The 27,614-nt window shown below is 45.3% G+C and overlaps 1 protein-coding gene across 1 annotated transcript in view; it reads left to right on the top strand.

Annotated features, from left to right (window-relative positions):
- The window catches only part of LOC137299993 (integrin alpha-8-like), a 90,746-nt gene that overhangs the window by 24,193 nt on the left and 38,939 nt on the right, over positions 1-27,614 (top strand). The window contains exons 7-14 of the mRNA XM_067969054.1: positions 5,710-5,835; positions 9,008-9,052; positions 10,019-10,062; positions 13,732-13,788; positions 16,336-16,388; positions 19,855-20,063; positions 23,062-23,253; positions 26,364-26,409. Coding sequence (XP_067825155.1) covers positions 5,710-5,835; positions 9,008-9,052; positions 10,019-10,062; positions 13,732-13,788; positions 16,336-16,388; positions 19,855-20,063; positions 23,062-23,253; positions 26,364-26,409 — 772 coding nt within the window. The remainder of the gene's footprint in view (positions 1-5,709; positions 5,836-9,007; positions 9,053-10,018; positions 10,063-13,731; positions 13,789-16,335; positions 16,389-19,854; positions 20,064-23,061; positions 23,254-26,363; positions 26,410-27,614) is intronic.

Raw genomic sequence — 27,614 nt, forward strand, 5'->3', positions numbered from 1 at the left:
CTAGTTTGTGTCTTTGTCCTGTCAGACTTCAAGATCTCCTCATTGTTAGACTCAGTGACCTGCTGCCATCTCTAGTACGTTAATTCAATAAGACAGAAACATTCATTGTTCTTTAATATAGGACCTCCCTTTCTGTTGACCTCAAGACTCTAGAGAGGAGTTACTGTGGTTATTTATACAATGTAAGATGTAGTCACAGGTTGGAGAGATGGTGCTGACTAGAATGGATTTCCTGATGCTGAGACATTAGTGTTATTGTTAATGAACATTCTCTGTACTCTGCCGCAGCAACATGCCTAAACCCTAGCCGCAGATGAACAGTCCCTCATTGCGCTAGTACATGTACTAGATGTGGCACTTCCATTTCCCAAACAATCATCCTCAAGACCTCTCTCAGCGAGAGTACCATTTTTATTGCCAAATTAAAAAGTCGTGTGATGTAGATGGTGCCCACTAGGAACTGGATTAAGGCTGCCCAAACTCAATACATTTCAATTATCAACCTGAGCTGGATTCAACCCTTCAAACTAAAGGGCAGGGTCCTAACATTGCACCACCAAGTCCCCTAGCCTATCATTCACTTTTGACAATGTTGGCACGATGGTTGTCAAGAGTATTAGATGATATCCTAGCTGCCCTGGTCAGGTTTATATTATTGTGTGCATGCCTGCATATCTGTGATGCAGAAATCCAGAGTGCCCTCTTTAAGTGGTCATTATAACCTGGCTGGCAAATACCATACTTACCCAGACCATCATTTGCAGATAGAGGGATCCAGGTAGGTATAAATTACATGATGTGAATTGAATTCCAGTGTACTGGTGTAAATTTTCCAAGTTCGTATTGCTGGCACAGAGCTTTGCATAAGAGGTATAAGTCATTAAGGAGTGCACATTTTCACACCAAGGGTAGTGGAAATCTGGAACTCTCTCACCCAAAAGACTGTAGGTGTTGGGTCAATTAAAATTTTCAAGACTTAAGAGCGATAGATTTTTATTAGGTAACGGTATCAAGGGATATGGAGCAAAGGCGGGTAAATGGAGTTGAGGTACAGATTAGCCATGATCTAATTGAATGGTGGAACAGGCTCGAGGGGTTGGATGGCCTAATCCTGTTCCTGTGATCCTATGAATATATATCAGGAATTTAGGCACCAATGTTAGCACACACAATTCGTGGCCTATCCAATCTTCTGTTCTTTAAAATTCATTTGCAGTATGCACCCCGTCGATCAAACCTCTGCTCTGGGAAGTGTGACTCGTAACCTACACCCCATTCTGCATCTCCTCTTCTGTTGCTGAGGTTGACTCATCACCACCACCTTGGCAGTTTTCAGTGCAACCAGGACTACTTTAGGTTCAGGTGTTTAACACTCGGACATTTGCGCTTCATCTTGTAACTTCTTATAAAAGCAGCAGGGAAGTCCCAAGGGGCCTAGACAGTATAATCTTGCAACAAACAACAACAGTGCCATCTGGATGCATGCACAAGAAAGCAATGCTAAAGCTCAGGAGAGAGAGAAATTATTAATCATGGCCGGGAATTTTCTCAGAACTGCTCCCACTCCGCAGCCGTGAATTTGCCTGGAGACCCCATTTACGCTGCACTTCCGCCAAAGTTACGTTAGCAGAGTGGGAGCAGCTCCGTGGAAATTACCAGCCCATGCGTTTTCATTGTGAGGACCTCATTTATGATAATGAGGTAAAAATTCTGCTACGCCCACTTCTGCTGCGGGCTAGGGGTACATATCATGAAATCACGCACTCATCTGGAAATCCATGGGCTCAGAGTGCACAGTTTCCCACTATGTAATCTCAGCCTGTGCTGGGAATGGACGTGGTGGAATTATGGGTTGGAAGTGTGCAATTTCCTGCTGGGAGCAGCACAGTGGAATTTTGATCCCAATGTGTCTACAGTTTGTAGGTGCTCCTGCATTTTGAGTTAAAAAGGGTAATGACTCATCACCATGGACAAGCATCGGCACGGCTGCAGTCTGAATCACAGTTTCTAACCTGTTTTGCTGTGTGTTTCCCCAAGTGATACTGTCAAAACCTAAGATTTGTCATGTAGCATCAATCACAGCCTTTGTCCTACTATTCCACTCCGTTTAAAGCATTAACACACCCTGATTCTGCACCACCTAAAATATTGGGGCCTAATTTGGGCAGCATAGCGCCCATTGTGTAGGCGCTAGGCAGACAGGTAAGCCCCGAAAATGCCGTCTGAGATGCGCACGCACAATTCCGGGGTGATGTGCTCAGGATGCCATCTTGGTAAAGGTGTTTGTGCACGCGCACCTAACGAACGCCGGCAGTGTGTAAAGTAGGGAGATTATGACGTTAATCAGTGTGTAACGCTGATTTGAAGCAGCCGGTGGCATTTTTGAACTCCCCGCTCCAGCCAACGCACTGTCCTAACATCGCGCAGCTGAACAGGAGTTAAAGGGCATGAAAGACCACCCCCCGCTGACCAGCACTATTTAAAGGGAGCATGCAGGAGTTACAGGTTAGTTGCTGGATTAGTTATTCTGGCTGCTGGTACAATTGTGGATGTTAGTGGAAGTTTTCTATACTTGGAGAAAGTTGCAATATTATATAGAGAGTGGTCTGGCTGGTCTTGTAGTACTGTTAGTGGCATTTAAAATAGTGTGCTGAACAACATTGCTTCCAGATATGGGTGGCCTGCTAGGGCTTCCTCTGGGAATTGAACATGATTGGGAGCGTGCAGAGAGGCCAGGCAGAGTAGGACAAGCTGTGAGAAGAGGGAGGAGGAGGAGGAAGTGCAGCAGGACGTGGAGGAAGAGGCAGGGAGGCAACAAGGTAGACAGGTCCAAAAGCTCGAGGAACAGCACCTCATCTTTCGTTTAGGCACTTAACAACCTTCCGGACTCAACATTGGTTTCAATAGCTTCAGATCATAACCACTGCTCCCATTTTTTCGGACAGCAGGTACTGGTAATGGTTCTGCTGTTGCCATTTACAGCTACTCCTGACCAATCTTTTGTTTTTTAACCTGTCCCATTACCACCTTCCTTGCTTTGCACCATCATCCTTTTTGTCATTCAGTCACTCCTGCCCTCCACCCTACCACAGACCTTCCCTTTTGTTCTTTCCTCCCCTCCCTCCCTCCCCCCTTTCCCTGGTTCTGTACTTGCTTAAAAACTTTAACTCTTTAACATCTTCCAGTTCTGACGAAAGGTCTTTGACCTGAAAAGTTAACTCCGTTTCTTTCTCCACAGATGCTGCCTCACTTGCTGAGCTTCTCCAGCATTTTCTGTTTTTATTTCAGATTTTCAGCATCCGCAGTATTTTGCATTTGATTTGAAGGTGGACACGCCCTGTCTGCCAGGGCTCTGCATGATCAGATTATTAATGCGCTATACCAGTAATCTCAACGACACCTCCTCTTTCAACAACAGTCCCACACTCCTTACCTTTCCGCTCCCACATGACCATCAAATCATCCTCCTTATGATTACACATTGCTTCCTCCCTCAGCTCATCGCAGAGATGAAAACCAACACCAAATACAAATTCATAACCACATTTATAAATTAACATATGTAATAATTCAAACAAAATGAGACTATTTACCCTTGTGCATTCCCTTGGTGCCTGTTGTTCGTGTGCTTTGACCTTTCCTAGTGCTCCTACAAGGTGCATCCCCAGAGGCTGGAGCATGGGTGGTGGGAGGCTGCTGACCTTCAATTGAGGAGAATGCAGATGGCCTTGGAGGACGACCTCGAGCAGCTCTGGGCCGGGAGGGCCCGGCTTCAGACTGCACCATCTCGGCCTGGGCTGGCTGGCTGACGGGCAACTGCTAGGGCACTGGCGGAGCGGTAGGGGTAAGAGCAGGAATGCTGTCGTCCTGAGAGAGGACAACAGGTTCGTCTTCCATGGTGCCACTGCCATTCTCCCAGGACGGTGCCTCAGCAATCCTGGTGATCTGCTAGAGAACGGATTGCTGGAGTGCTGTGATGCCCTGGAAGCCCCGTTCCACAGTGGACCCCAGAGCCACGATAGCAGCAGTCTGAGCTTCCAAGGCAGCAGTCAGACCTTGGATGGCAGATGTTTATGCTGCAATAGAAGCTGTGACATCGGTCATAGACGCTGTATCATGGTGGGTTCTACAGGTGTGTTGATGGAGGTGACCACCCGTTCCATGTGTGAAAGGATGGGCTCCAAGCTCTGTGCAAACCCCTGCACCATGATGGAGCTGGACTCCTCCATGCCCCTTGACATTGCGTGCAGGCTTCCTGGGAGGCTTTCCAATGCACCAGTCATTTGATTGTGTACGCCCATCAGCCTTCTTCAGTAGCCTGGCCGATTGAAGTCATCATCTGATTCCTCTGCAGTGCGAGACCTCGCCCTCTGGCGAGGTGGCACCTGCGGTATCCATTCCCACCGCCCTAGCTCCTGCACACATGTGCCAGGTGTCTCACCATGTGCAGATCCCTCCTCTAACCTAGCCTCTACACTATGCGTAGTGTCAGTATCTGAGCTGGTGGCTGCGAGTGTAAGATCGAGTGATGGTCTGTCTGCATCATCACTGTTATCTTCCTCTGCCTCCTCTGATGGTGTCGATTCCAATTCTTGGTTATCTGCAATGACAAAGGGACATGGGTTGAGTTGTGGTAAGGGGAGAGGAGAAAGTAAGATGTGCGTGCTGGCACCATTGCAGCTCGTGAGTCAGAAAAGATTGTGGGATGAGGGAGAATTGGGGAGTGAGAAGGAGGATTCGGTATGCAGAGACCCTCATCATCGATCCCTCCAGCACCGCCAGTGGCTACGGCTGCAGCGACGGACCACCCAGTGATCACCAGCACGGTGTCCTCCATGGGGGTGAGGACGTGTAGGCACACCTCTCCTCCCCTAGGTCGTTTCTGCTGCCTGTTGTTGTGCACTAGCTTCTCCTGCAAGAAAGAGGGAAGTGTGTCAGTCCTGCAAGATATTTGGGTGATGTGGCTGTCATAGTTGAATAGCTGCCAGGGTGTGACCTGCAAGTGTGTGCGGCTTGCAAGTGTGGTACTGTGTGAGGGTGAGATGCATCATCTGATTTGAAGAGATTCGTACTGATGGAAAGAGTTTGTTGGTAGGTGCGTGACGGTGGGTGTAGTGCTTGGAGCAATGGCTGAGGCTAATGGTGCGGTTGGTAGGACATGCCACTTGACAGTTGAATGCACTCACCTTGACCACTCGTGTCAAATCATTGAACTTCTTCCTGCACTGCATCCATGTGCGTGGTGCGATGCTCCTGGCATGCATTTCATGCGCGACTTCCTCCCACTGCTTCTTCAACACATATCTGGAGGGCCTCCTGCCCCCTGCGGATAAAGAATGCCCCTCCGTGTGTCCACTTCTTGCACCAAGGCCTCGTCCGAGAACCATGGTGCACGCTACCTCCCAGGCCCAGCTATTGTTCAGTATATTCCACCAAAGAGTTAGTTACCACACCAATTCCAGGTCCCTCTGCAGCCACGGTGCACCTCCCCTTTAAGAGGTGCAGGGTGCTTTAAGTAGTGCTAGCCACTCCCGCTATTGGGGCCCCCTGCTGGCGCGTGCAGCCAATCAACAGCGCAGGGAGTGCGCTCCACAATCCCAGTGCCCGTTTTCTGGGGTTAGCCAATTTAATCCCCGCGCAGTGTACAAAGAATCTGCTAGTGCAAAGTGCCTGAAAGTTGAATGCTTAAACTTCCTGTAATCCATTCAGGTCAGTTGATCACTGCCAACATCGAAAACATTCTCAAGAATTATGACAGTAACAATCCTCTGAAAGTACTGGGGAGGAAGAGACAAACTGAAGATGCAAAAGGGACAAAAGATAACAGCTATGAAGGTAAGGCATGAATGATTTTCCTATAGCTTATAACATGATGCTGGTCTCTGGGTCTGTTGGATAATGTCCTTTCAGCATGACTTTTTTCTCGTGTGACCACTTGTAAATTAGATATGGGGAGCACATCTCATTGAACATCTGATGCACCTAGTTAGGGATGGTACAAGATACTCAAATTCAGCCCAACACGCTCACTAACAGGACCTGGAGAAGTAGACCCATCACTAGGGACTGGAATTTTCCCCCTTTGACTGCAGGTAACCATGCAGACCAATGCCCTAATGGTTAGAGTGGTCCTAGCTGAACAAGCACTGGAAAGCTTACCAGTGCCCTGCTCTGATGAACTGCAAGGTTTTAGCTGGTTAAGTTCTACCATTTGGGGGACCCTAAGCCTTGATTCTGCCAACTTCCATCTATGCTCTCTTGACTTAGATAAGTGGGATGTGCCTCTAAGGGTACAGACTGTGCATGCTACATTGGGCAAACTGCAGGTAGGTGTAGATTTCCCAGTAGCTTGGACATTCTTAAATGGATTTCCACATGTGTCAGATACCCAGCTGACCAAAAAGACCTCCTTTCATCTTTCCAATGTCTTTGCCTTTCAAATTTATAAATAATCCCTATCTGATATGATCTTCGTCCAGTGTACAACACTTAACACCTCTTTCCAGTATCTCAAAATCTGTTAATAAGCTGTTGAACCCAAGCACTGTCCCCTTGTGAAAGTAGTTAGTCTATCTGAACTCTTAACCTATACCTATCCCCAATCTTGCTATTTTAACTTGGCCATATCCTTACTGCTCCTTGTCAAGCCTATTAAAGGTGCTCCTCCAGCCAGATCATAACAAGTCTTTTGAAGGGTTACGCCCCAAATTATTAACATTTCTTTCCCTTTAACATGCAGATTGACCTGATGTGTGTTGGCCAGGGGTTTGCAACATTTTCTGATCTATTTCAGATTTATTTCAGATTTACAGCATTTAGCTGCATTTTTTAAAACTGCACATTATCATTTTTTTTATCTAATAGCTCTCTGGTTCCCCCTAGTGTGTTGCTGACACAAAACTTGGTACAGATACATTATTGTACTTGCATGAGACCCAGGAACAGTGGGAAATATTTTTCTGCCAGCACAGTACCTGTACGAATGCTTAATGTGCTCTGAGGTTTTTAATGCGGGCATGAAAAAAAGGTGCTCAGAAACTTGGTCCAAGCCCAAGCATTTGTGTCGGAACAGAGTTGATTATAAAGAAAGAACTTGCATTTATATAGCAACTTTCACAATATCAGAACATCCCAAAGCACTTTAAAGCCAATTAAATACTTTTGAAGTGTAGTCACTGTTGTAATGTAGGAAACGCAGCAGCCAATTTGCGCACAGCAAGATCCCACAAACAGTAATGTGATAATGACCAAATAATCTGTTTTAGTGATGTTGGTTGAGGGATGAATATTGGCCAGGACACTGGGGAGAACTTCCCTGCTCTTCTTCAAAATAGTGCCATGGGATCTTTTATGTCCACCTGAGAGGGCAGATGGGTCTCGGCTTAACGTCTTATCCAAAAGATGGCCTCTCTGTCAGTGCAGCATTCCCTCAGTACTGCACTGGGGTGTTAGCCTAGATTATGTGCTCAACTGCCTGGAGTGGGACTTGAACACACAACCTTCTGACTCAGAGGCAAGATGGCTGACACCTTGGCTCCAGTAGTTTTGTGCTCCAGTATTTTTTCCCTTTGAACTGGCAACTGCAGTCGTACAATTGGTGCATATGTTATGTTTACATTAACTATAGTATAATTCAAATAACACACCCCCAAAATTTTGGCATTGGTTACGACTGTTGTTATGATAACAGTGTCGTGTCACCAAACACACATTATGGAACATTTGCGCTTATTAACTTGGTCAAATGATATACAGGCTGTCTTATCAGGGGCACAGTATGTTTTTTAAGGGGACTGTCATTGCATAAAAAAAGACTTTTAATACAGCTTACTTCATTTGTAAGCATGGGAGTGTGCAGTGATACTGTAAGATGGCATTGTCATGTAACTTCACAACAATGCTGAGATAGTTTGGTAAAATAAAGGTCCATTTTCTAAGCATCGTTTTCTCCCCTTCTTTTGGTTTTCTATGTGTCTTACCATGTTCCCAAGAGAGTTGGCGGGTAACCGACTCCCAGGCCTATGTCTGTTCTTTTTTTTGTGTTGTCATTAGGAAGTGAGTTACTTCAATTTCCCTTCAGATCCTGCCAGGAAATCACCAGGCCCTCACCTGGGTGACTTCAGTAAAACAACTTGGCAGTATTGGCCCTACGAATCCACTGCACCATGAGATAGATATGAAGTTTTGCCTTTGAAGAAGAAACAGGAATAAGCCTTCCACCGCTTAACACAGAGCTGTGGGCTTTCTCCAAATGCAGCCTGTTCCAAGAACTTAACCTGTCCCAAAACTCCCCAGCAAGACCTTATTACATAGAATTACATAGAATGTACAGCACAGAAACAGGCCATTCGGCCCAACAGGTCCATGCCGGTATTTATGCTCCACACGAGTCTCCTCCCACCCTACTTCATCTAATCCTATCAGCATATCCTTTCTCCCTCATGTGTTTATCTAGCTTCCCCTTAAATGCATCTATGTTAGTCGCCTCAACTACTGCTTGTGGTAGTGAGTTCCACATTTTAAGCACTCTGTTGGTAACGAAGTTTCTCCTGAATCCCTTATTGGATTTATTACTGACTATCTTATATTTATGGTCCCTATCTGGCCTCCCCCGCAAGTGGAAACATTTCCTCTATGTTTACCCCACCAAATCTTAAAGACCTCTATCATGTCCCCATTAAATGGCTGCAGGCATTCCATCAGGTATCTATCCTTGATAAACTCCTGTCAGAGATACAACCTATCAAGGTGTTGATGTTCAAATAAAGATGACGTATTATTGAAGATATTGTCATGTTGGTACCAAATCCCGCATTATCTTGTCAGTTGACTGTCAGATTGGTTTTATAACACTGTCAGATATTCTGATTCTAGTGGAAGATGTGATTTGTCAGGATGAGGACGCTTACTCTTGAAGATCTGCTCTGTTAAATGCAGCTTGAAAGGTGGTGAAAGATGTGTCTCATGATATTACCTTCATTACAATCTGAACATACCTACTTTCCAGGTTACTCGCTCGCTGTGGGAGAATTCACGGGAGACTCTGTAAAAGGTAAAGTTCAGTGTCTTTTACTATTCTAGGTAACGTCACATTATTACGTTAGCTCCCATTAATCCTGAGAGTCTCTACATTTGGTTGTTTTACATTATCTGCAGAAAACTGGCACAGGCAAAAAAATTCTGTAAGAACACAGGAAAATTAGATTCTCAACATGTTTTTGATTAGAATCTAGTTAAGCCTCATTTTAATGTGGTGCTTGGGAGCCAAACAAATCATAAGGGACACCTTAAAGCCAAGCTCCAATAATTGCATCTTTTGCATTCCACTACAAAATATAGATTATATAAGTGCAGACATACATATTAGCTAAAATAATACAGCAACGAGATTTATATATGTTAAAACATGCCCGTTGCCTCAATTGAAGTGGTTCTAGTCAATAAAATTGGAATTTGTGTGTGCTTGACCTATTATGTATCGAGCAGTTTATTGGGACATGTTGTCTTTAATGTAGAAACAAATGTCCCAAGCAACTTAGATTTTCAGCCTAGATTATGTGCTTAAGTGCTGGGGTAGGGTGTGAACCCACAATCTAATCACTCAGAGGTGAGAGTGCAACCAACTGAGCCCAGCTCACTGAGCGGGGAGTTCCACCATACACTCGGCATCATTCCTCCCTCAAGCAACACCACTAAAAGTGGATTAACTGGTCATTCATCTCATTGCTGTTTGTGAGATCTAGGTGTACACAAAATGACTGCCACGTTTGCACTCCTGCGCCTTCTGGCAAATATTCTGGCCAACTGCCAATCCATTCGAGGCCCAACCAGGAATGCCCTTATCCCCCGTCTCAACCTATCGGCCAGCTCAGCATGGGAGCCGGCCGATTTTCCGCCCTCCCAGAACATGCGAGTGGGGCTTCTCTGATTCTATGATTAAGTATGCATTTTGTATACAAGCTGGCAATTGAAGTACCATTTATCAAACAAACCTTTGACCTGCCTGTTCTTTTTACAGACTATCTGATAGGAGCTCCCAGGGCCGAAAGAACATTGGGTTCTGTACGTATGATTTATTCAATAAAGGTTAATAAATATGTAAATGTTAAGGCCAGTCAGTTTAACCTCGGTGGTGGGGAAGCTTTTAGAAACGATGATCTGGGACAAAATTAAGGAAAGCCAGCATGGGTTTGTTAAAAGCAGATCGTGTTTAACTAACTTGATTGAGTTTTTTGATTGAGGCAACAGAGAAGGTTGATGAGGGCAATGCAATTGATGTGAATAAAAGCGGCAGTGGCAGCATGGATACGAAATTGGCTAAGTGACAGGAAACAGAGAGTAGTGGTGAACGGTTGTTTTTCGGACTGGAGGGAGGTGTACAGTGGTGTTCTCCAGGGGTCGGTACTAGGACCACTGCTTTTTTTGATATATATTAATGTCTTGGATTTGGGTGTACAGGGCACAATATCTAAATTTGAAGATGACACAAAACTTGGAAGTGTAGTAAACAGTGAGGAGGATAATAATAAACTTCAAGAGTACATAGACAGGCTGGTGGAATGGGCAGACACATGGCAGATTGAATTTAATGCAGAGAAGTGCAAAATGATACATTTTGGCAGGAAGAATGAGGAGAGGCAATATAAACTAAATGGTATAATTCTAAAGGGGATGCAGGAACAGAGAGACCCTGAGGGTATATGTGCACAAATCTTTGAAGGTGGCAGGACAGGTTGAGAAAGCGGTTAAAAAAAGCATACTGGATCCTGGGCTTTATAAATAGAGGCACAGAGTACAAAAACAAGGAAGTTTTGTTAAACCTTCATAAAACACTGGTTTGGCCACAACTGGAGTATTATGCCTAATTGTGGGCATCGCACTTTAGGAAGGATGTGAAGGCCTTAGAGAGTGTGCAGAAAAGATTTTCTAGAATGATTCCAGGGATGAGGGATTTCAGTTTTGTGGATAGACTGGAGAAGCTGGGGTTGTTCTCCTTAGAGCAGAGAAGGTTAAGAGGAGATTTGATAGAAGTGTTTAAAATCATGAAGGGTTTAGATAATGTAAATAAAGAGAACCTGTTCCCATTGGCAGAAGGGTCAAGAACCAGAGGACACAGATTTAAGGTGATTAGCAAAAGAACCAAAACGACATGAGTAAAAACTTTTTTATGCAGCGAGTAGCTATGATATGGATTGCGCTGCCTGAAAGGGTGATGGAAACAGATTCAATTGTGACTTTCAAAAAGGAATTGGATAAATACTTGAAGGGAAAAAATTTACAAGGCTACGGGGAAAGAGCGGGGGAATGGGACTAACTGGATTGCTCTTACAAAGAGCCGGCACGGGCTTGATGGGCCGAATGGCCTCCTTCTGTGCTGTAACCATTCTATGATTCTACGGCTCAATTTTAAAATCAAATTGCCGGTGTGTTGGGGGCGGGAGGGGGCTGCGAAAATGGCGAAAATCCTGAGCGGATTCGGAAGCCGGCTCCAACTCGCCAACTTCCGAGCTCCCCACAGATATGCCTGTGTGCTCACCCACTTCCCGAATCCGGAAGTCCTGCTGGCATTTAAAGCCGGTGAGATGATAGTTAAAGAACCAAATGTACCTCATTGAGGTACTTAAGGTACTTTATTTCAGATATAGTAGATAGTTGAAACGATTTTAAACTTACCTGCGCGGCTTTCCCACGGCTTCCGATTCACACCTGGTGAAATCAGGCAAAAATAAACGAAATAAATTAAATAAAAAACCATTGCACAAAGTTAAAAACAAAATAAACCTACCTTTCCACCCTGCTCCGATGTCAGATGTCTCCCTTTCCGATGTCCCCTTTCCCCCCGATGTCTCCCTCTCCGATGTCCCTCTCCCACCCCCGATGTCCCTCTCCAATCTCCCCCTCTCCCCCCCGATCTTCCCCTCTCCCCCCGGATCTTCCCCTCTTTCCCCCCGATCTTCCCCTCTTTCCCCCCGATCTTCCCCTCTTCCCCGCCGATCTTCCCCTCTCTTCCTCCGATCTTCCACTCTCCGCTCCCCCCGATCGTCAGTGTCCTCCACTCTCTGTTCCAGCACCAGATGACGTCTCACTCTCTCTCTTCCCCTCCCCCCCCCCTCAACCCCTTCAGCATTGCAGCTCCTGTCGGCAGCTAGCCTGTCAATCAGGCTGGCTGCCGGGCGCGAAACCTGGAAACAACTTTAATCACCATCAATTACATCGCGATCGCGTTGGAAAAGGTACGTTTTTTTTATTCGGGTTTGCCACACACACCTTCACCCCCTCCCGCTGCCAACCCGCCACCATCTCAAAATTGAGCCCTATGATTCAATTCTATGGAGGAAGCTACTCTGTAATATGCACCATGATTAAGGTTGAATGAAGGCTTTGAATTTTTGCTTCATGTATCCACCTCAGCTCCAATCCACCCGAATAAAATTGCAAAGCCAATATCAATCATATAGAACAAAATGCGATTCTGCAGATTTTCTGTTATTTTATTTCTTTCGATTAGCCACCCGCTGTTATCTTTCAGTGAACAGTGCAAAATGCTGTTTCACAAGGAATACAGAATCAAACCGATGAAAGCCCAGTTAGGACCATGAGCCAGCAAAACTCAGGAGGTTCACCATTTTAGACTGGATTTCCCCTCTCCCTGTGACCCATCAGCAATATTTTTGATTAAAAGAACTGAGAACAAAATATGCCCATATATACTGTAATTTCCAATATTTGAATGTCTAAACCTAAGAATGAATAGGACTTTCCAACACCTAATGTGTTTGAATATTTTACAGGAATGTCTAAACAGCTTCCATTGTCTCAAGTTGAAGTGGAATGCGAGAGACACCACTCCATGAACTGGTTCACTTAAATATAATCCAGCTCTGCCAGCACTTGGTTGCTATGGGGGTTTTAATTCCTTGTGAACTAAATTTGACTAAATATCATCATTTTAATATAAATTACACCAACCACCTTCTGTGGCCAAAAATTACAAAAGGTGACCAAGGGGTCCGAAAAGATTCCCTGCACAACCCCCCTCCCCCAATCAAATTTTTATTTTTGACACTTTATTTGGTTAATTTTACAGCATTTTGGGATCCACAATATACATGGGCTGGAATTGTTTTCTAAAAAGAAAGGGACTTTTGCTCAATTTTATTGAAAATGTCTCTCCATTTGCCATTTGGAAATGCATTAATTGTCTTTATCCTTTGAACCTCCTTCATCCAGAAGTAATAGTTAATCTTTTACCCGCAGGGAAAAAAGTTATAATTTCTTTTCTATTTTTTTTTAAGTGAATTATAGTAACTGGGGATATAATCCCCATCCATTCACTTCAGTTGGAGCTGGAGACAGTTTCGGGGTGTGTCTGGGGGAGTTCAGAGGCTAGCTTGTGAATTCCACTCACTACGTTCTCCCTTGGTGCTGAGCTTGTGTATGCCCTGCACTAGATCTTCCAAAGCCCCAAAAAGATGACCAGCAAAGGGAGTGATCACCTTAAACAACTGGCCTTTTCTTCCTTTCAGGAAACCAGGCAATTTGTCTTCAGCCCCTTAAGGGCCTCTAGCTCTGCCATCGGAGTGGCATGGCACTCTTTGGATCTCCCTTAGGTCAGTCGAAGTGGAACCAGCTGTCCTGTCAAGTCATCGTAGTATGCACAGGGAGTGCCGGAATTCCAAGCCACACATAAACCATAAAGGTTTGACCTCGGTTTTCCTCTTGCTTTGACAGGTAATTATCCTGCAGTCTACAGATATGACAACCAAACAAACCATCATTGGTGAACAGGTAAGGAATAGTCGTCTGTTTTGCAACCTTGCTAACCCTGTTTTCCACTTAGCAGATATGGCAATGTGGTTAAATTGACCCCTATATACAACCAACACCACCAAAAACAGATTATCTGATCATTTATCTCATTGTTTTTTGTGTGACCTTGCTGTGCGCAAATTGGGTGCTATGTTTCCCTACATTACGACAGTGACTACACTTAAAAACTACTTTAATTGGCTGTGAAGTCCTTTGGGACTTCCTTACGTTGTAAAGGTACTATATAAATGCAAGTTCTTTCTTTTTAAAGGCACATTTGTTGCTGGGTTTTGATGTGTAAATCATTACCACATCCCAATTGTTGTATTTGTTCCTGTTACATGCAGGTCTGATTTATATACAGTTTTGTCCCTCCTGTTCTGTTAAATATCTAAGTTTCCTCTGATATTGAACTTTAACACCCTTGTTAAATGTATAACTGAATGTCCACAGATGTAATATTCCTCTCATACATTTAAGCGATAAACATCTAAAATATGCTGCAGAACAAAAGTTGATTTTAATGCTATTTTGTACTTAACTAATAGCACCGTTTCGGATAACTGTTAAGCTCCCTCCGGTGGCCAATGGATAAATACACAAAGTAATATGGTAATAGCCTCAGAGGCCCAAAAGCCCCAGGTTTGATTGCAGGTCTGTATTGAGCTCGCTGATCTCAGCTAAAGCAGCAGTTAGGGACAGTCAGTGCTCCTGGGCTGGGTAGGGGCAAGATCAGAGTTCCCATGTCTAATCACTGTAGGGTTGCCAACTCTGGCTTGACATATTACTGGAGATTTGATCGCGTGGCATTTGATCACATGGCATTTGATCATGTGACACTACTCATGATGCTCAATCACATGACATTTGATCACATGACATTTGCCCACTGCAAAAAATGCATTTGCTTCAGGGTGCAGCACCAAAGCTGCCTGACTCCTGTAATAAAATACATTATACAACAGCATATGTCACAGGCCATCATGAACTCTCCCTCCCCCAGTTTGTATTTCTCTCCATCTCTCTCTCTCTCTACCCCAATTTGAGTTGCTCTGTCTCCCTCCCCAGTTTATGTTTCTTCACTCAGAGTGTGAATCTTTGGAATTCTCTACCCCAGAGGGCTGTGGATGCTCAGTCATTGAGTATATTCAAGACTGAGATAGATAGATTTTTGAACTCTAGGGGAATCAAGGGATATGGGGATCAAGCAGGAAAGTGGAGTTGAGGTTGAAGATCAACCATGATCTTATTGAATGGCGGAGCAGGCTCGAGGGGCCGTATGGCTTACTCCTGCTCCTATTTCTTATGATTCTTATATCCCTCTTCCTTTCCCTCCCCCACTTTGTGTTTTTCTCCCTCTCCCTCCCCTAGTTTGCGTTTCTCTCTCTCCTTCCCCCAGTTTCTCTCTCTGTCCCCCAGTTTATGCTTCTCTCTTTCCCACCATCAGTTAGTGTTCTCTCTCACCCACTCAATGTAAATGAGGTCCAAGGCCCAATATCGGAGGGGGGTGGGTGTCTCGGGCATCACCATTCAGGCACAGGCATTGTTCCTGACTTGCCCAAATTTCTAAGCCCCAGTGTTTACAGGCCATTTGGTCGAAGGCGACATTAAAGCCAATGCTGAAATTACCCAACGTCCAAGCGACTGTACTTTCCAACACGAGTTGCTGGATGGCAGTCAGGAGTCAGAGCCATGGCTGATCTTTCATTTCCCGAGCTCAGGGGCTCTGAAGCTGACTGGTGCACTCCTATTGTGCCCCTGACTTATATCAGCTGGCTCAGCACAATCTGGTTCACTTCCATTCTGGGCAATAAATTGACCAACTGAGCCATCAGAGGAAGAGTGGCACCTCTTTGCCCTAAGATTTGTGGGTATGTGATGTCACTGGCGCTGCAGACATACCAGCCTAGATTTTCCAATCAGTGCTATTTAATACAGGTGGTAAGGGCTTTAAAATAAAAGGGTTAAAATAATGCCGATCAAAAGATCTAGGCTACAGTCTCTGTGTAACTTAGTCTGGCATTTTTTAATTAATGAAAGTGATGCCCTGGGGCAGCCTGTACATAGTAGCCTAAATTCTTCGCAAGAAAAATTGTGACAATTAAGGGTACATTTACACTGCAAGTGTAGGGTTGGTGCAAAGTGATTTTGCTTCGTACAGACACTGGAGTTAGAGTGTAAATGAAGCCTGAATCAGGGTCTTGTCCAACACAGGAATGAAGCGATGTTGACTTCCTCGAGGAGGGAATCTCTTTCACTTCATTCGAAGCCAGTTCAGACCTTCACAGCACACAAGTTTAGTGTTGGTGTGGAGAGGTTTTGTCTTCACACTAAACTGGCGGACTGTGAATGTACTGTCAGAATATAAATATTCAGTAAATATTGGATCTTTATTCCATTTAATATAGAAATCAAATTTCACGCCCGTCAAGGTGGCAGATGTCAGTGCTAAAGACTGAAACATACTTGTGACAACCAATAACATCAATCTACTGTGTCAGTCAATCTATGGGTTTTCACTTGCAGGTAGCAGCGTATTTTGGCTATGCAGTGGCTGCCTTGGATATAAACAATGATGGGTAAGGATTACTCTGCCCTATGCAATGAACTGTTTTTATACTCTGTGTTATAACTCCTTCTGCTCCAAAGAGAGATGGAGCTGTTATAAACAACCAGCCTGCCCGTGAATGGGGTGACTTGAAAAATGTTTGCTGGATTTTCTCTAAGCTGGACAGACAGATTCAAGGGATCAGTACTGTAGATGAATTTGATATCAGGCCAGTTTCAATGAAGCCCTCGTAATGCTTTTATATGATGGTCTTTTGGAGGAGGTATTTATTACCATTGTAAGTTTCAAATTATTTGATACTTTACACTGAAGGTTTGGAGTTCCCCGTGTTTGGTTCACCTCCTGTTACTCGTTCAAGTTACTTGTATGGGTATTGGACTGGCAAATGTGATCATGGCAGTAACCAGGCTCCAGATCCAATCCATCTCCGGGAACTTGCTCGTTGGCTTCCTCTGGCGGTGACCATGCTGGAGTTTGCAGGGTCAGTGGGAAACTGATGGGCATCTGTGCCACTATGAGTACATCTCGTGCGCCTGCCTACCCAGTGCTGTCGGAAGCTCTGGTGTCTGGCTGCCATAGGTGTGGAGAAGGCCCAGCTCAGCCTGGAGACCCTATGCAGTCCCCTCCCTGAACCTCTTGCATAAGGGGGTCGATCTAAGTGTTTTTTTAAATTCCCCATTTTCAGGGGTCCAGGCCACATTTTCCCTTCTGGGGGTTGGTATGCTTCATCTGATTCAATGCACTGGCCTTCAGTCTTAAGACAGGTCCTTAATGGGCCAGGGAAGCAGGAACTCCCAGCATAGGGAGTCCCCACTTTCAGCTCTGCCCCTCTGCCACAACTGGTCTTGAAAGGGGCAGGCAGTCCGTCTCTTACAAGGCCAACTGGGATTTCCCAACTAATGTGGGGATCTGAGGTATTTAAATTGCTGGCAGTGGCTATCTCATTTATGTTTTAAACTTTCTGCCCTTTTATCTCCTCCTTTCCTGATGGCTGTTTACCTGTTGCTGTGTTATCCGACTGCCTGTCTGGCAGCCAGTTCATAGAGGAGTCAAAATTAGTCAAAACCAATTCTGCAGATTAACATCAAATAAGCAAAGCAGTTCTCACCAGAAACTCCGTCCCCATTGCTGGGTGCTTGCTCAGGTTGAATCTGATGGTGCAGAGTTTTGGTCTTTGTTCAACCCTGAGGTGAAACTCCAACCTCCAGTCCATCAGCAAGACTGCCTGCTTCCATTTCCCAAATGTTGCCCATCGCCAACCCTACCTCCCCACCCCATCCTCACTACTGTTATGCCTTATCATGCCTATGCTGCCTCCAGTCTTGACTTTTTCAATATTTTCATTTCCACTCTGCTGAGCTGCACCCTATGTAAACACCAACTCATCCAAAACTCCACCACCAGCCTTCTGACCTGCACTAAGTCCCATTCTCCTATTGTCCCTAGCCCCTATTGTACCGATCCTGACTGGTGTCCATTGCCTCCCTGTCTCTTAGTTTATTGGCTTCAAAAATTCTTATCCTCCTCTACAAGTCCCTCTGTGGTCTTTTCCCACCTTACCTTGTAACCTCCTTCAGGCTTACATCCCTGCTCACACCCTCCGCTCTTCTGACTCTGAAATCGTACCCCAACATTTCATGGAACTGTACCCCAACATTCCATGGAACCGTACCCCAACATTCCATGGAACCGTACCCCAACATTCCATGGAACTGTACCCCAACATTCCATGGAACCGTACCCCAACATTTCATGGAACCGTACCCCAACATGCCATTGAACCGTACCCCAACATGACATGGAACCGTACCCCAACATGACATGGAACCGTACCCCAACATTTCATGGAACCGTACCCCAACATGCCATTGAACCGTACCCCAACATGACATGGAACCGTACCCCAATATGACATGGAACTATACCCCAACATTTCATGGAACCGTACCCCAACATTCCATGGAACCGAACCCCAACATTCCATGGAACCGTACCCCAACATTTCATGGAACCGTACCCCAACATGCCATTGAACCGTACCCCAACATGACATGGAACCGTACCCCAACATGCCATTGAACCGTACCCCAACATGACATGGAACCGTACCCCAACATGACATGGAACCGTACCCCAACATTTCATGGAACCGTACCCCAACATGCCATTGAACCGTACCCCAACATGACATGGAACCGTACCCCAATATGACATGGAACTATACCCCAACATTTCATGGAACCGTACCCCAACATTCCATGGAACCGAACCCCAACATTCCATGGAACCGTACCCCAACATTTCATGGAACCGTACCCCAACATGCCATTGAACCGTACCCCAACATGACATGGAACCGTACCCCAACATGTCATGGAACCGTACCCCAACATGTCATGGAACTATACCCCAACATTTCATGGAACCGTACCCCAACATTTCATGGAACCGTACCCCAACATTTCATGGAACCGTACCCCAACATTTCATGGAACCGTACCCCAACATTTCATGGAACCGTACCCCAACATTCCATGGAACCGTACCCCAACATTTCATGGAACCGTACCCCAACATTTCATGGAACCGTACCCCAACATTTCATGGAACCGTACCCCAACATTTCATGGAACCGTACCCCAACATTCCATGGAACCGTACCCCAACATGCCATTGAACCGTACCCCAACATGTCATGGAACCGTACTACAATATGACATGGATCTGTACCATGACATGGAACTGTATCCCAACATGTCATGGAACCGTACCCCAAAATACCATTGACCCGTACCCCAACATGCCGTGGAATTGCACCCCAACATGCCATGGAATTGCACCCCAACATGCCATGGAATTGCACCCCAACATGCCATGGAATTGCACCCCAACATGCCATGGAACCGCACCCCAATGTGCGGCGTGGAACCACACCCCAACATGCCATGGAACCGTACCCAAACATGCCGTTGAACCGTACCCCAACATGCTGTGGAACCGTACCCCAACATGCCGTGGAACTGTACCCCAACATGCCGTGGAACCGTACCCCAACATGCCGTGGAATCGTACCCCAACATGCCATGGAACCGTACCTCAACATGCCGTTGACCCGTACCCCAACATGCCGTTGACCCGTACCCCAACATGCCATGGAACCGTACCCCAACATGCCATGGAACCGTACCCCAACATGCCGTGGAACCTTACCCCAACATGCCATGGAACTGTACCCCAATATGAGCCAGTCCCTTTATGAAGGGAGGGATAAAATTGAGAAAAAAATCCAGAGAACACTGTGTTGCTCAGAGAAATCTACCAGGTTACAGATTAAACCACATTCATTTGTAACTATCTATGTAATCCCGGCACTAACAAAAACCCTGTTAATAATTCAGTTTAATTTATTGTTATTATTGTATTATTGCTAACAAAGAAGATGTCCTTATTTATATGTCCCTCTGTCTGTTGTGTAGAAGAGATGATATTGTAGTCGGAGCTCCTCTCTTCATGAGCCGTGGACCAGGTGGCAAACTGAGTGAGGTTGGACGGGTTTATGCTTATCTACAAGAGCAACCTGGATTTTTAAAAGAGCCTTCACAGACGTTCACAGGGACGGACAAGTTTGGCAGATTTGGCAGTGCCATAGCCACCCTTGGGGACCTCAATTCCGATGGATACAAGGGTAATGAAATAGACAAGATATAATGAAGGATACGACAGTGCTGGGTAAATTTGACAAAATTGGCACTCCCAGTGCTCGATGGGAGTGTGACTTTGAAAAATTTACCCTCCTAAGGTCAATGGTAAAACTCATACACATAGTACAAATATAAATGGCTACGATTACTAATTGCATATGAACTCCTAATGCATTTCGAAAACTTCCTCTGTCCGCTATTTTAAAGACGACATTAGCCATAATTTATAGCCTTAAGTCCCTTACTGGTTCAATGCATAACTCAGGTATAATTGAGCCATTCAGATTATGCAGGTCCTAGATTCAGTATCTGGTTTGTACTAAGTTGTCTGATCTCAGCCAGGTCAACAATAGCATCACTACAGTTGGCCTCAGTCTCTCAGTGTTGAGAATAGGGGTGGGGGCGGGGTTACAGATTGCTGTACAGTAATCCCTGCTGGAAAGTGTGCATGCCTACATATATTTTTTTTAATTATTCATTCTCGGGATATGGGAGGCGTTGGCAAGGCTGGCATTTATTGCCTATCCCTATTCAACAACCACAGCCATCTTCCTTTGTGCCAGGTATGACTCCAGCCACTGGAGAGCTTTTCCCCCGATCTCCATTAACTTCGGTTTTACTCGGGCTCCTTGGTGCCCCACTCGGTCAAATGCTGCCTTGATGTCAAGTGCAGTCATTCTCACCTCACCTCTGGAATTCAGCTCTATTGGACGAAGGCTGTAATGAGGTCTGGAGCTGAGTGGTCCTGGGAGAATCCAAACTGAGCATCGGTGAGCAGGTTATTGGTGAGTAAGTGGGAGAGGACAGGATTGGCCCTAGCTGCGATATCTCCATTAAAGTAGTCCAAGTATGATGCCCTATCTCATTTGAAGAGCCTGGATTTTATTACTCCTGGCCAGCTGCTATAGTGGCATAAATTGGGTGGTTGGGAGTGGAAAATGGGCAGGAACTCCATTGGGTCAAAACTATACCCAGTTTTAGCACCCACCATATTTTTCGACATCTTTTCCTGATGGCCAGGGAAATGCACGCCCTTTATTGGCTGAACGCAATGAGGCAGTGGTGACATCTTGGTGCCATATATCACTTTTTCCATCGTCTCCACCTGATTAGTGCCAGTTTATTGAAGGGGCATCCAGGGCTGCCACTGGAAAGGTGGAAGATAATATAAAAAGGCCAGCGGCAAGATTGGTAAGATTTGCAGAAATCATATTTACGGCTCAATTTTCGATGATTTCTTTTTGTTTCTTTTTGCCGCTGCCAACTGTTTTCACATCTACTTTTGTGCAATTTGCTGTGGGGCCACCATTTTTCTTCTCCTCTCTCTTCCTCCATATCAGGCAGGACACAATGGGTTTCCCATTGGGAATTCCCCGATATCTTTATGTTTTTTTTTGAAAGGAGAGGAGCAACAATTGAGGGGTGCTGAGTTGGTCCAGGCAGAACTGCAGGTGCATAACACCTACCTGCCAGTGTCGCCACACTGGGATACACAGATAGAGTCTGTTTCAGGAGAAGTGCTTGCAGCGGCTTCATCTTACAAAGGCAGCAGTCACTGAGTTCTGCCAAATGCAGCAACCTAGCCTATGGCTCACCTCCATCATAAGCGTTGCACTGCCAGCGGCTGTAAACGTCACAATCAACCCAAAGCTTTTTTGCTATTCGATCATTTCAGGCTGCCACTGGTGACATCACTAACATTAGTCAATCAGCTGTGAGCAGATGCATAAAGCAAGTCACCGGTGTTTGATGGAACAATCCATTTTACGTCATTTCCCGTAGACAACCTGACAACGTACTGCAATTTTACGGAGTGGCAGGATCCTTGAAGGGCCTGCGGCCATGCAGGCTCCCTTGTTCAACGCCACAGCCTACGTCAACAGGAAAGGATTCCGCTCTTTCAGTGCGCAGCTTGTTTGTGACCAGCAGCACCACATCATGCAAGTGAATACTCACTTACCTGGCTGGTGCCCCAGTACATTTGTTTCAAGACCATCCACCAGGCCACTGCTCTTTGACCCTGACAGGGAAGTCACAAGGTGGCTCCTAGGAGATCAAGACTATCCTCTGCATGGTTTCCCAGAACATGAGTTGAGCATCAATGTGATGAGGTCCATGCAGCTGCCAGAGTCAGAACTGAGCAAACCATTGGCTGGTTGAAGCTATACTTCAGCAGCTTGGATCGATTTGGAGGTGTCTTGCAAAGATTTAGGATCATGGTTGTGTGCTGCCTACTGCACAACTTTGCCTTGTAACATGGAGGACCAAAGGCCTCAAGGGCAGCAATGTGATTAGCAGAGGCCTGATCACAGAGGCCCGAAGAGGACTTAAGGATGTGAGAATCACCCATTGCCGACTGCAAGATATATTTCTGCTACTCTTATACAGTAGGCCTTCTCTTGACTTTCACATCTGAATCACAGCTCTGGGAACAGATTTAAATTCTGATTTTTTTGGAACAAGCCGAATACTAGCTCAGGGAACAGGCCTGAATCCCGCTCTGGGAACATGTTTGAATTTCCACTCTGGGAACACGTCTGTTTCTATGTTCTTGGAACAGATCTGAATCTCAATCCTGAGAACAGGAGTGATTCCCAATTCCGTCAAGAACCAAAAAGTGACTAGGCTGTAAATGAGACACATTGGGAGTAATTTTTCCCTTGGGCGATAGTGTGAAACGGGTGATATCGGATCAGACGCCTGTTATACATCTCTCCTGATTTTCATTTCCATTGAAGGCAGCTGATCTGATATCGTCCATTTAACATTATCGCTCAAAGTCAAAATTAGCCCCATTGAGCAGTACTTAAGGAAGGGAAGTGGGCTACCATTGATCCATTTAATGGGTACCACTGGGTTAAAGCAGCAGCATGCCTTTCCCATTGGAGCCTCTTGTATTTTCATTTATTTAAAATCCACCCTCTGGCATAATTTGTGACAACACCTGAGTTAAAAGCTAATGAACCATCTATGTCTCTCCAGATATTGCAGTTGGAGCACCGTTTGCTGGTGAAGATGGTAATGGAAGAGTGTTCATTTACCTTGGACATGCTACGGGACTCCACCCAAAATCCTTCCAAGAACTGAAGGGAGTATGGACACGTGATGTGATGTCAGCGGGATTTGGCTTTGCATTGAAAGGAGGCTCAGACATAGATGCAAATAATTACCCAGGTGATGTCTTAAATCTCCAAGGCTTTTATTTAATTTCTTGCATGTGGTATTGTGCCTGTAATATAGATATATAAAATAACAGAAAGTCATCATTATTTTATCCATCATGCAAGTCAGGACATTATTTATAGCGAAGAAATAACAGGCAAGGTCAGTTGGGTTTAGTTTTCAAGGTAAAATGAACAATCGTGAATATAATCCCCAGACACTAATTAAACTCTCATAATCCCACGTGATAAAAACAGAGTTTGACTTATTCAGGCACTGTAAAGCAGTGGCCCTGCACATAGGCCCTGTAAAAGATTATTTCTCAATGATGGCCTTTGCAATGCAACTGCTCTCTTTGGTGAGATTTGGATGGAAAACCATAGGAGCGAAAGAGAGAATTGGAGGGAAAAGGTCAGACAAAATATCCTAGAGCAAAATACTCCAATAATGATTAACCAGAACTACCTGACAAGAGACTTTTAAAAATCACTGGTGCTGCCTAATACTGAGTGTTATCATTATGCACCGTGCAGATAAAAATCATTATGCATTGGGGGAGGGAGTGGGGGAGTTACAATATGGATTAGTTGTCCTCCATTCTGACTGCTGCTCTTAGTCGCCTTGTTTTAAAGGTCATGCAACAAGGTTAATCTATATTTAGTTGGAGAAACAAACTATAGACAAATACTCAGGGGTGTGTTCTATAAATTTTCAGCTCTGTTAAACATTTTCAGATTAGAAGTAGCCTGAGAGAATGAGGTTTATAAAGAAATATCTGCAGTAAATTGCACAGAAATGATATGACCGGTGTGGGTTAAACCTGCCGCTGTGAACAGTGTATTTTATTTTAAATCAGACAGACAAAGGTGTTACACTTTTGAGGATTGTGGTACCATGTAAGTATTCGGGTGAAACCCGATCAAACCAACAGTGTGGGATGGGAAGGAATCCACAGGAGGGGATGTGTTCACTGGGACACTGCAATGCAGCATGAGCTGACAGCATCCTCTAGTGGACAGCACAATGTATTTGTTTCAAAAATATATAAACCTCTTGATAACATAAGCAGATGATCACTTAATGGGTTGGTGGGCCATTCTCGTGTATGCTATTTTGGCAAAGGCATTAAAATCAGCGTTCACCACTAGGTAACAATGTGCGTCTCACGTGCAGCCTGTCGGCTGTGTAGTCGACTGACTGGAAAATAACATAAAGCGAAACATTACTGGGATAACAAGTTTCAAAAATTGAATTTCTTTTATAGTTAATTTAGGCTTTAAGTTGCCGTGGGTGACTGACTGTCTCAAATAGAGGGTACAGTCATGTAATGGTCACAGTACTGGGTCAGTAACCCAGAGGTTGTGAGTTCATGCCAAGTTATATGGTAGAATTCAATAAATCTGATAATTTGTTGGCTGGCACCAGAAAAATGACTGAAAACGGCCACGTTTTTTGTAAAAACCCAACTGGTTCACTGATGCCCATCAGGGAAGGGAACTATCCACCCGCATCCAGTCTGATCTAAACATGACTCCAGCCCCACACTAAATGATTGCCTCTTAAAGCCCCCTGAATTGGTTTCGTAAGCCGCGCCAGGGGTGGGAATAAATATGGCCTCACAAGTATCATTCACATGCTGAGAGCAAATTTTAAAAACTGTCTGCATTGGGATAAGCTGAATAAGCAAATTTTTCACTCAGCCTTTGTCATTCCCTGAGACGCAAGCTTCTTTTAATTGTATTGAGAGGGATCTGCCATGAAAAACTGGTCTAGTACTGATGCACATAGACTATAAGGTCCCATGGCTGATGTGGACATCAGGTAAATAAAGGATGGGGCTCGGGAATGACTCCTTCCTTGGCTAAATAGCCAGCTGACACTCACGGTCGAGATTCATGCCTGAACAACGACCATTGTATTAATATAGTGGATCACTGACTGATGTTAACTTAGATTGTACCCCAGCACACTGCAGCACCAGTGGAACTGTACCCCAGCACACTGCCAGTGTCAGTGGAACTGTACCCCAGCACACTGCCAGTGTCAGTGGAACTGTACCCCAGCACACTGCCAGTGTCAGTGGAACTGTACCCCAGCACACTGCCAGTGTCACTGGAGCTGTACCCCAGCACACTGCAGCACCAGTGGAACTGTACCCCAGCACACTGCAGCACCAGTGGAACTGTACCCCAGCACACTGCAGCACCAGTGGAACTGTACCCCAGCACACTGCAGCACCAGTGGAACTGTACCCCAGCACACTGCCAGTGTCAGTGGAACTGTACCCCAGCACACTGCCAGTGTCAGTGGAACTGTACCCCAGCACACTGCCAGCACCAGTGGAACTGTACCCCAGCACACTGCCAGCGTCAGTGGAACTGTACCCCAGCACACTGCCAGTGTCAGTGGAACTGTACCCCAGCACACTGCCAGCACCAGTGGAACTGTACCCCAGCACACTGCCAGCGTCAGTGGAACTGTACCCCAGCACACTGCCAGCGTCAGTGGAACTGTACCCCAGCACACTGCCAGCACCAGTGGAACTGTACCTCAGCACACTGCCAGTGTCAGTGGAACTGTACCCCAGCACACTGCCAGCACCAGTGGAACTGTACCCCAGCACACTGCCAGTGTCAGTGGAACTGTACCCCAGCACACTGCCAGTGTCAGTGGAACTGTACCCCAGCACACTGCCAGTGTCACTGGAGCTGTACCCCAGCACACTGCCAGCGTCAGTGGAACTGTACCCCAGCACACTGCCAGCACCAGTGGAACTGTACCCCAGCACACTGCCAGCACCAGTGGAACTGTACCCCAGCACACTGCCAGTGGAATTGTATGCAAGTAATTGTCAGCAATTTGCGGGGGGGGGGGGGGAGGTGGGGGGGTGATGGGGGGATTGGGGTAGAAAATTGTGGATGAAGTGGACTGGATTGATCAGGCCGAGACTCTGTCCAGTGCTGTGAGGAAGTTCCCGTGACATCAGAGAACTCATTGGAACATTTCTACTGTGGGACATCGAAAGTTTACTGCCCGAAAACAGTGTCGCTATCTGGGATATGAAGAAGTTATCAGCTGCTCCGTACATATTGTCTTAATGTGTGCTCTTCCTCCTTTTGCAGATTTGATTGTTGGTGCCCATGAGGCTGATACAGTTCTATTATACAGGTGAGGACCCCCACACAACAGGCCCATAGTTTAATTTGACCACCTGCCTCCTCACCAAGTCATTTGTGCCTGTATTTATCTGCGCTGTTGTATGTTTGCACCTCCATTACTTGGCCCTGTCTCATCTACTTTATAGAATGGTACCTGAAGAGAATTTTATTCCACTACACTATAAATGGAGGCAAGTGAGAGGCATCACATATACAAACACATCATAAATCATGTAGTAGAGAGGAATAAAGAACATGTTAGCCACATAGTTTAGATTGTCATTAAAGGGGCATTGAACAAGAGAGCTTAGCAAACTATGTTTGAGGTAAGGGATGAAGCAGAACCACAGACTTGTGCACCATTTCCACCCCTCTCTCATCTTTATTACCTTTTCAGCCTGATGATGCCAGAGGTGGGAAACTATGATTAGGAGGAGAGACTTGACATACGGGGACTACTGGGACACTGGAGCAGAGAAGGCTAGGAGGAAATTTAATAGATGTTTTTTTAAAAATTATGAATGGTTTTGATAGAGTAAATAGGGAAAGACTTTTCCTCTGGTAGGGGAGTCAGTGACAATGGGTTATCAATTTTAAAATGTTACTAAGTGAGTGAGGGAGAAGTTAGGAGAAAGTTCTTCATATAGAGAACTGTTAGAGGATAGAATGCTTTGCCATTGGGAGTGGTTGTGGCAGAGATCAGTGTACCTTTTAAGGGAATATTGAATATATATTTGAAGCAGGGGAAGGTACAAGGCTATGGGACTAGAATAAGGCAGTGGGATTAGTTTTGGATCGTTCTAGCAAAGAGCTGACACAGGCTCAATGGACCCAATGGCCTCCTTATGTGATATAATCTACTGTGATTTTATGATTCTCCTGTCCTGGAAGTGCTACCTCACCCCAGGATATGGTTCCAGGGTGCTGGCAGTCTTCTGATACCTTGCTCAAGTGCCTGTTCTCAATACATGAGCCAAGACAGTGTCTATCACCAGGCAGCTTAATCAAAATCTACTGAAATATTGGATTCTTTACATGAGGAAATCCTCACATTTGTTCCAAAGTTTGTTTGAGTGTATAGGTGGGTGCTGAAAAAGGTGACCTGTCAAAATATGTCCTTCCTGCACTCTCCGATACATAGGAACAGGAGTAGGCCATTCAGCCCCTCGTTCCTGCTCCGCCATTTGATAAGATCATGGCTGATCTGTGATCTAA

This window comes from Heptranchias perlo, chromosome 30 (genome assembly GCF_035084215.1).
Source record: "Heptranchias perlo isolate sHepPer1 chromosome 30, sHepPer1.hap1, whole genome shotgun sequence".
Classification (NCBI taxonomy): domain Eukaryota; kingdom Metazoa; phylum Chordata; class Chondrichthyes; order Hexanchiformes; family Hexanchidae; genus Heptranchias; species Heptranchias perlo.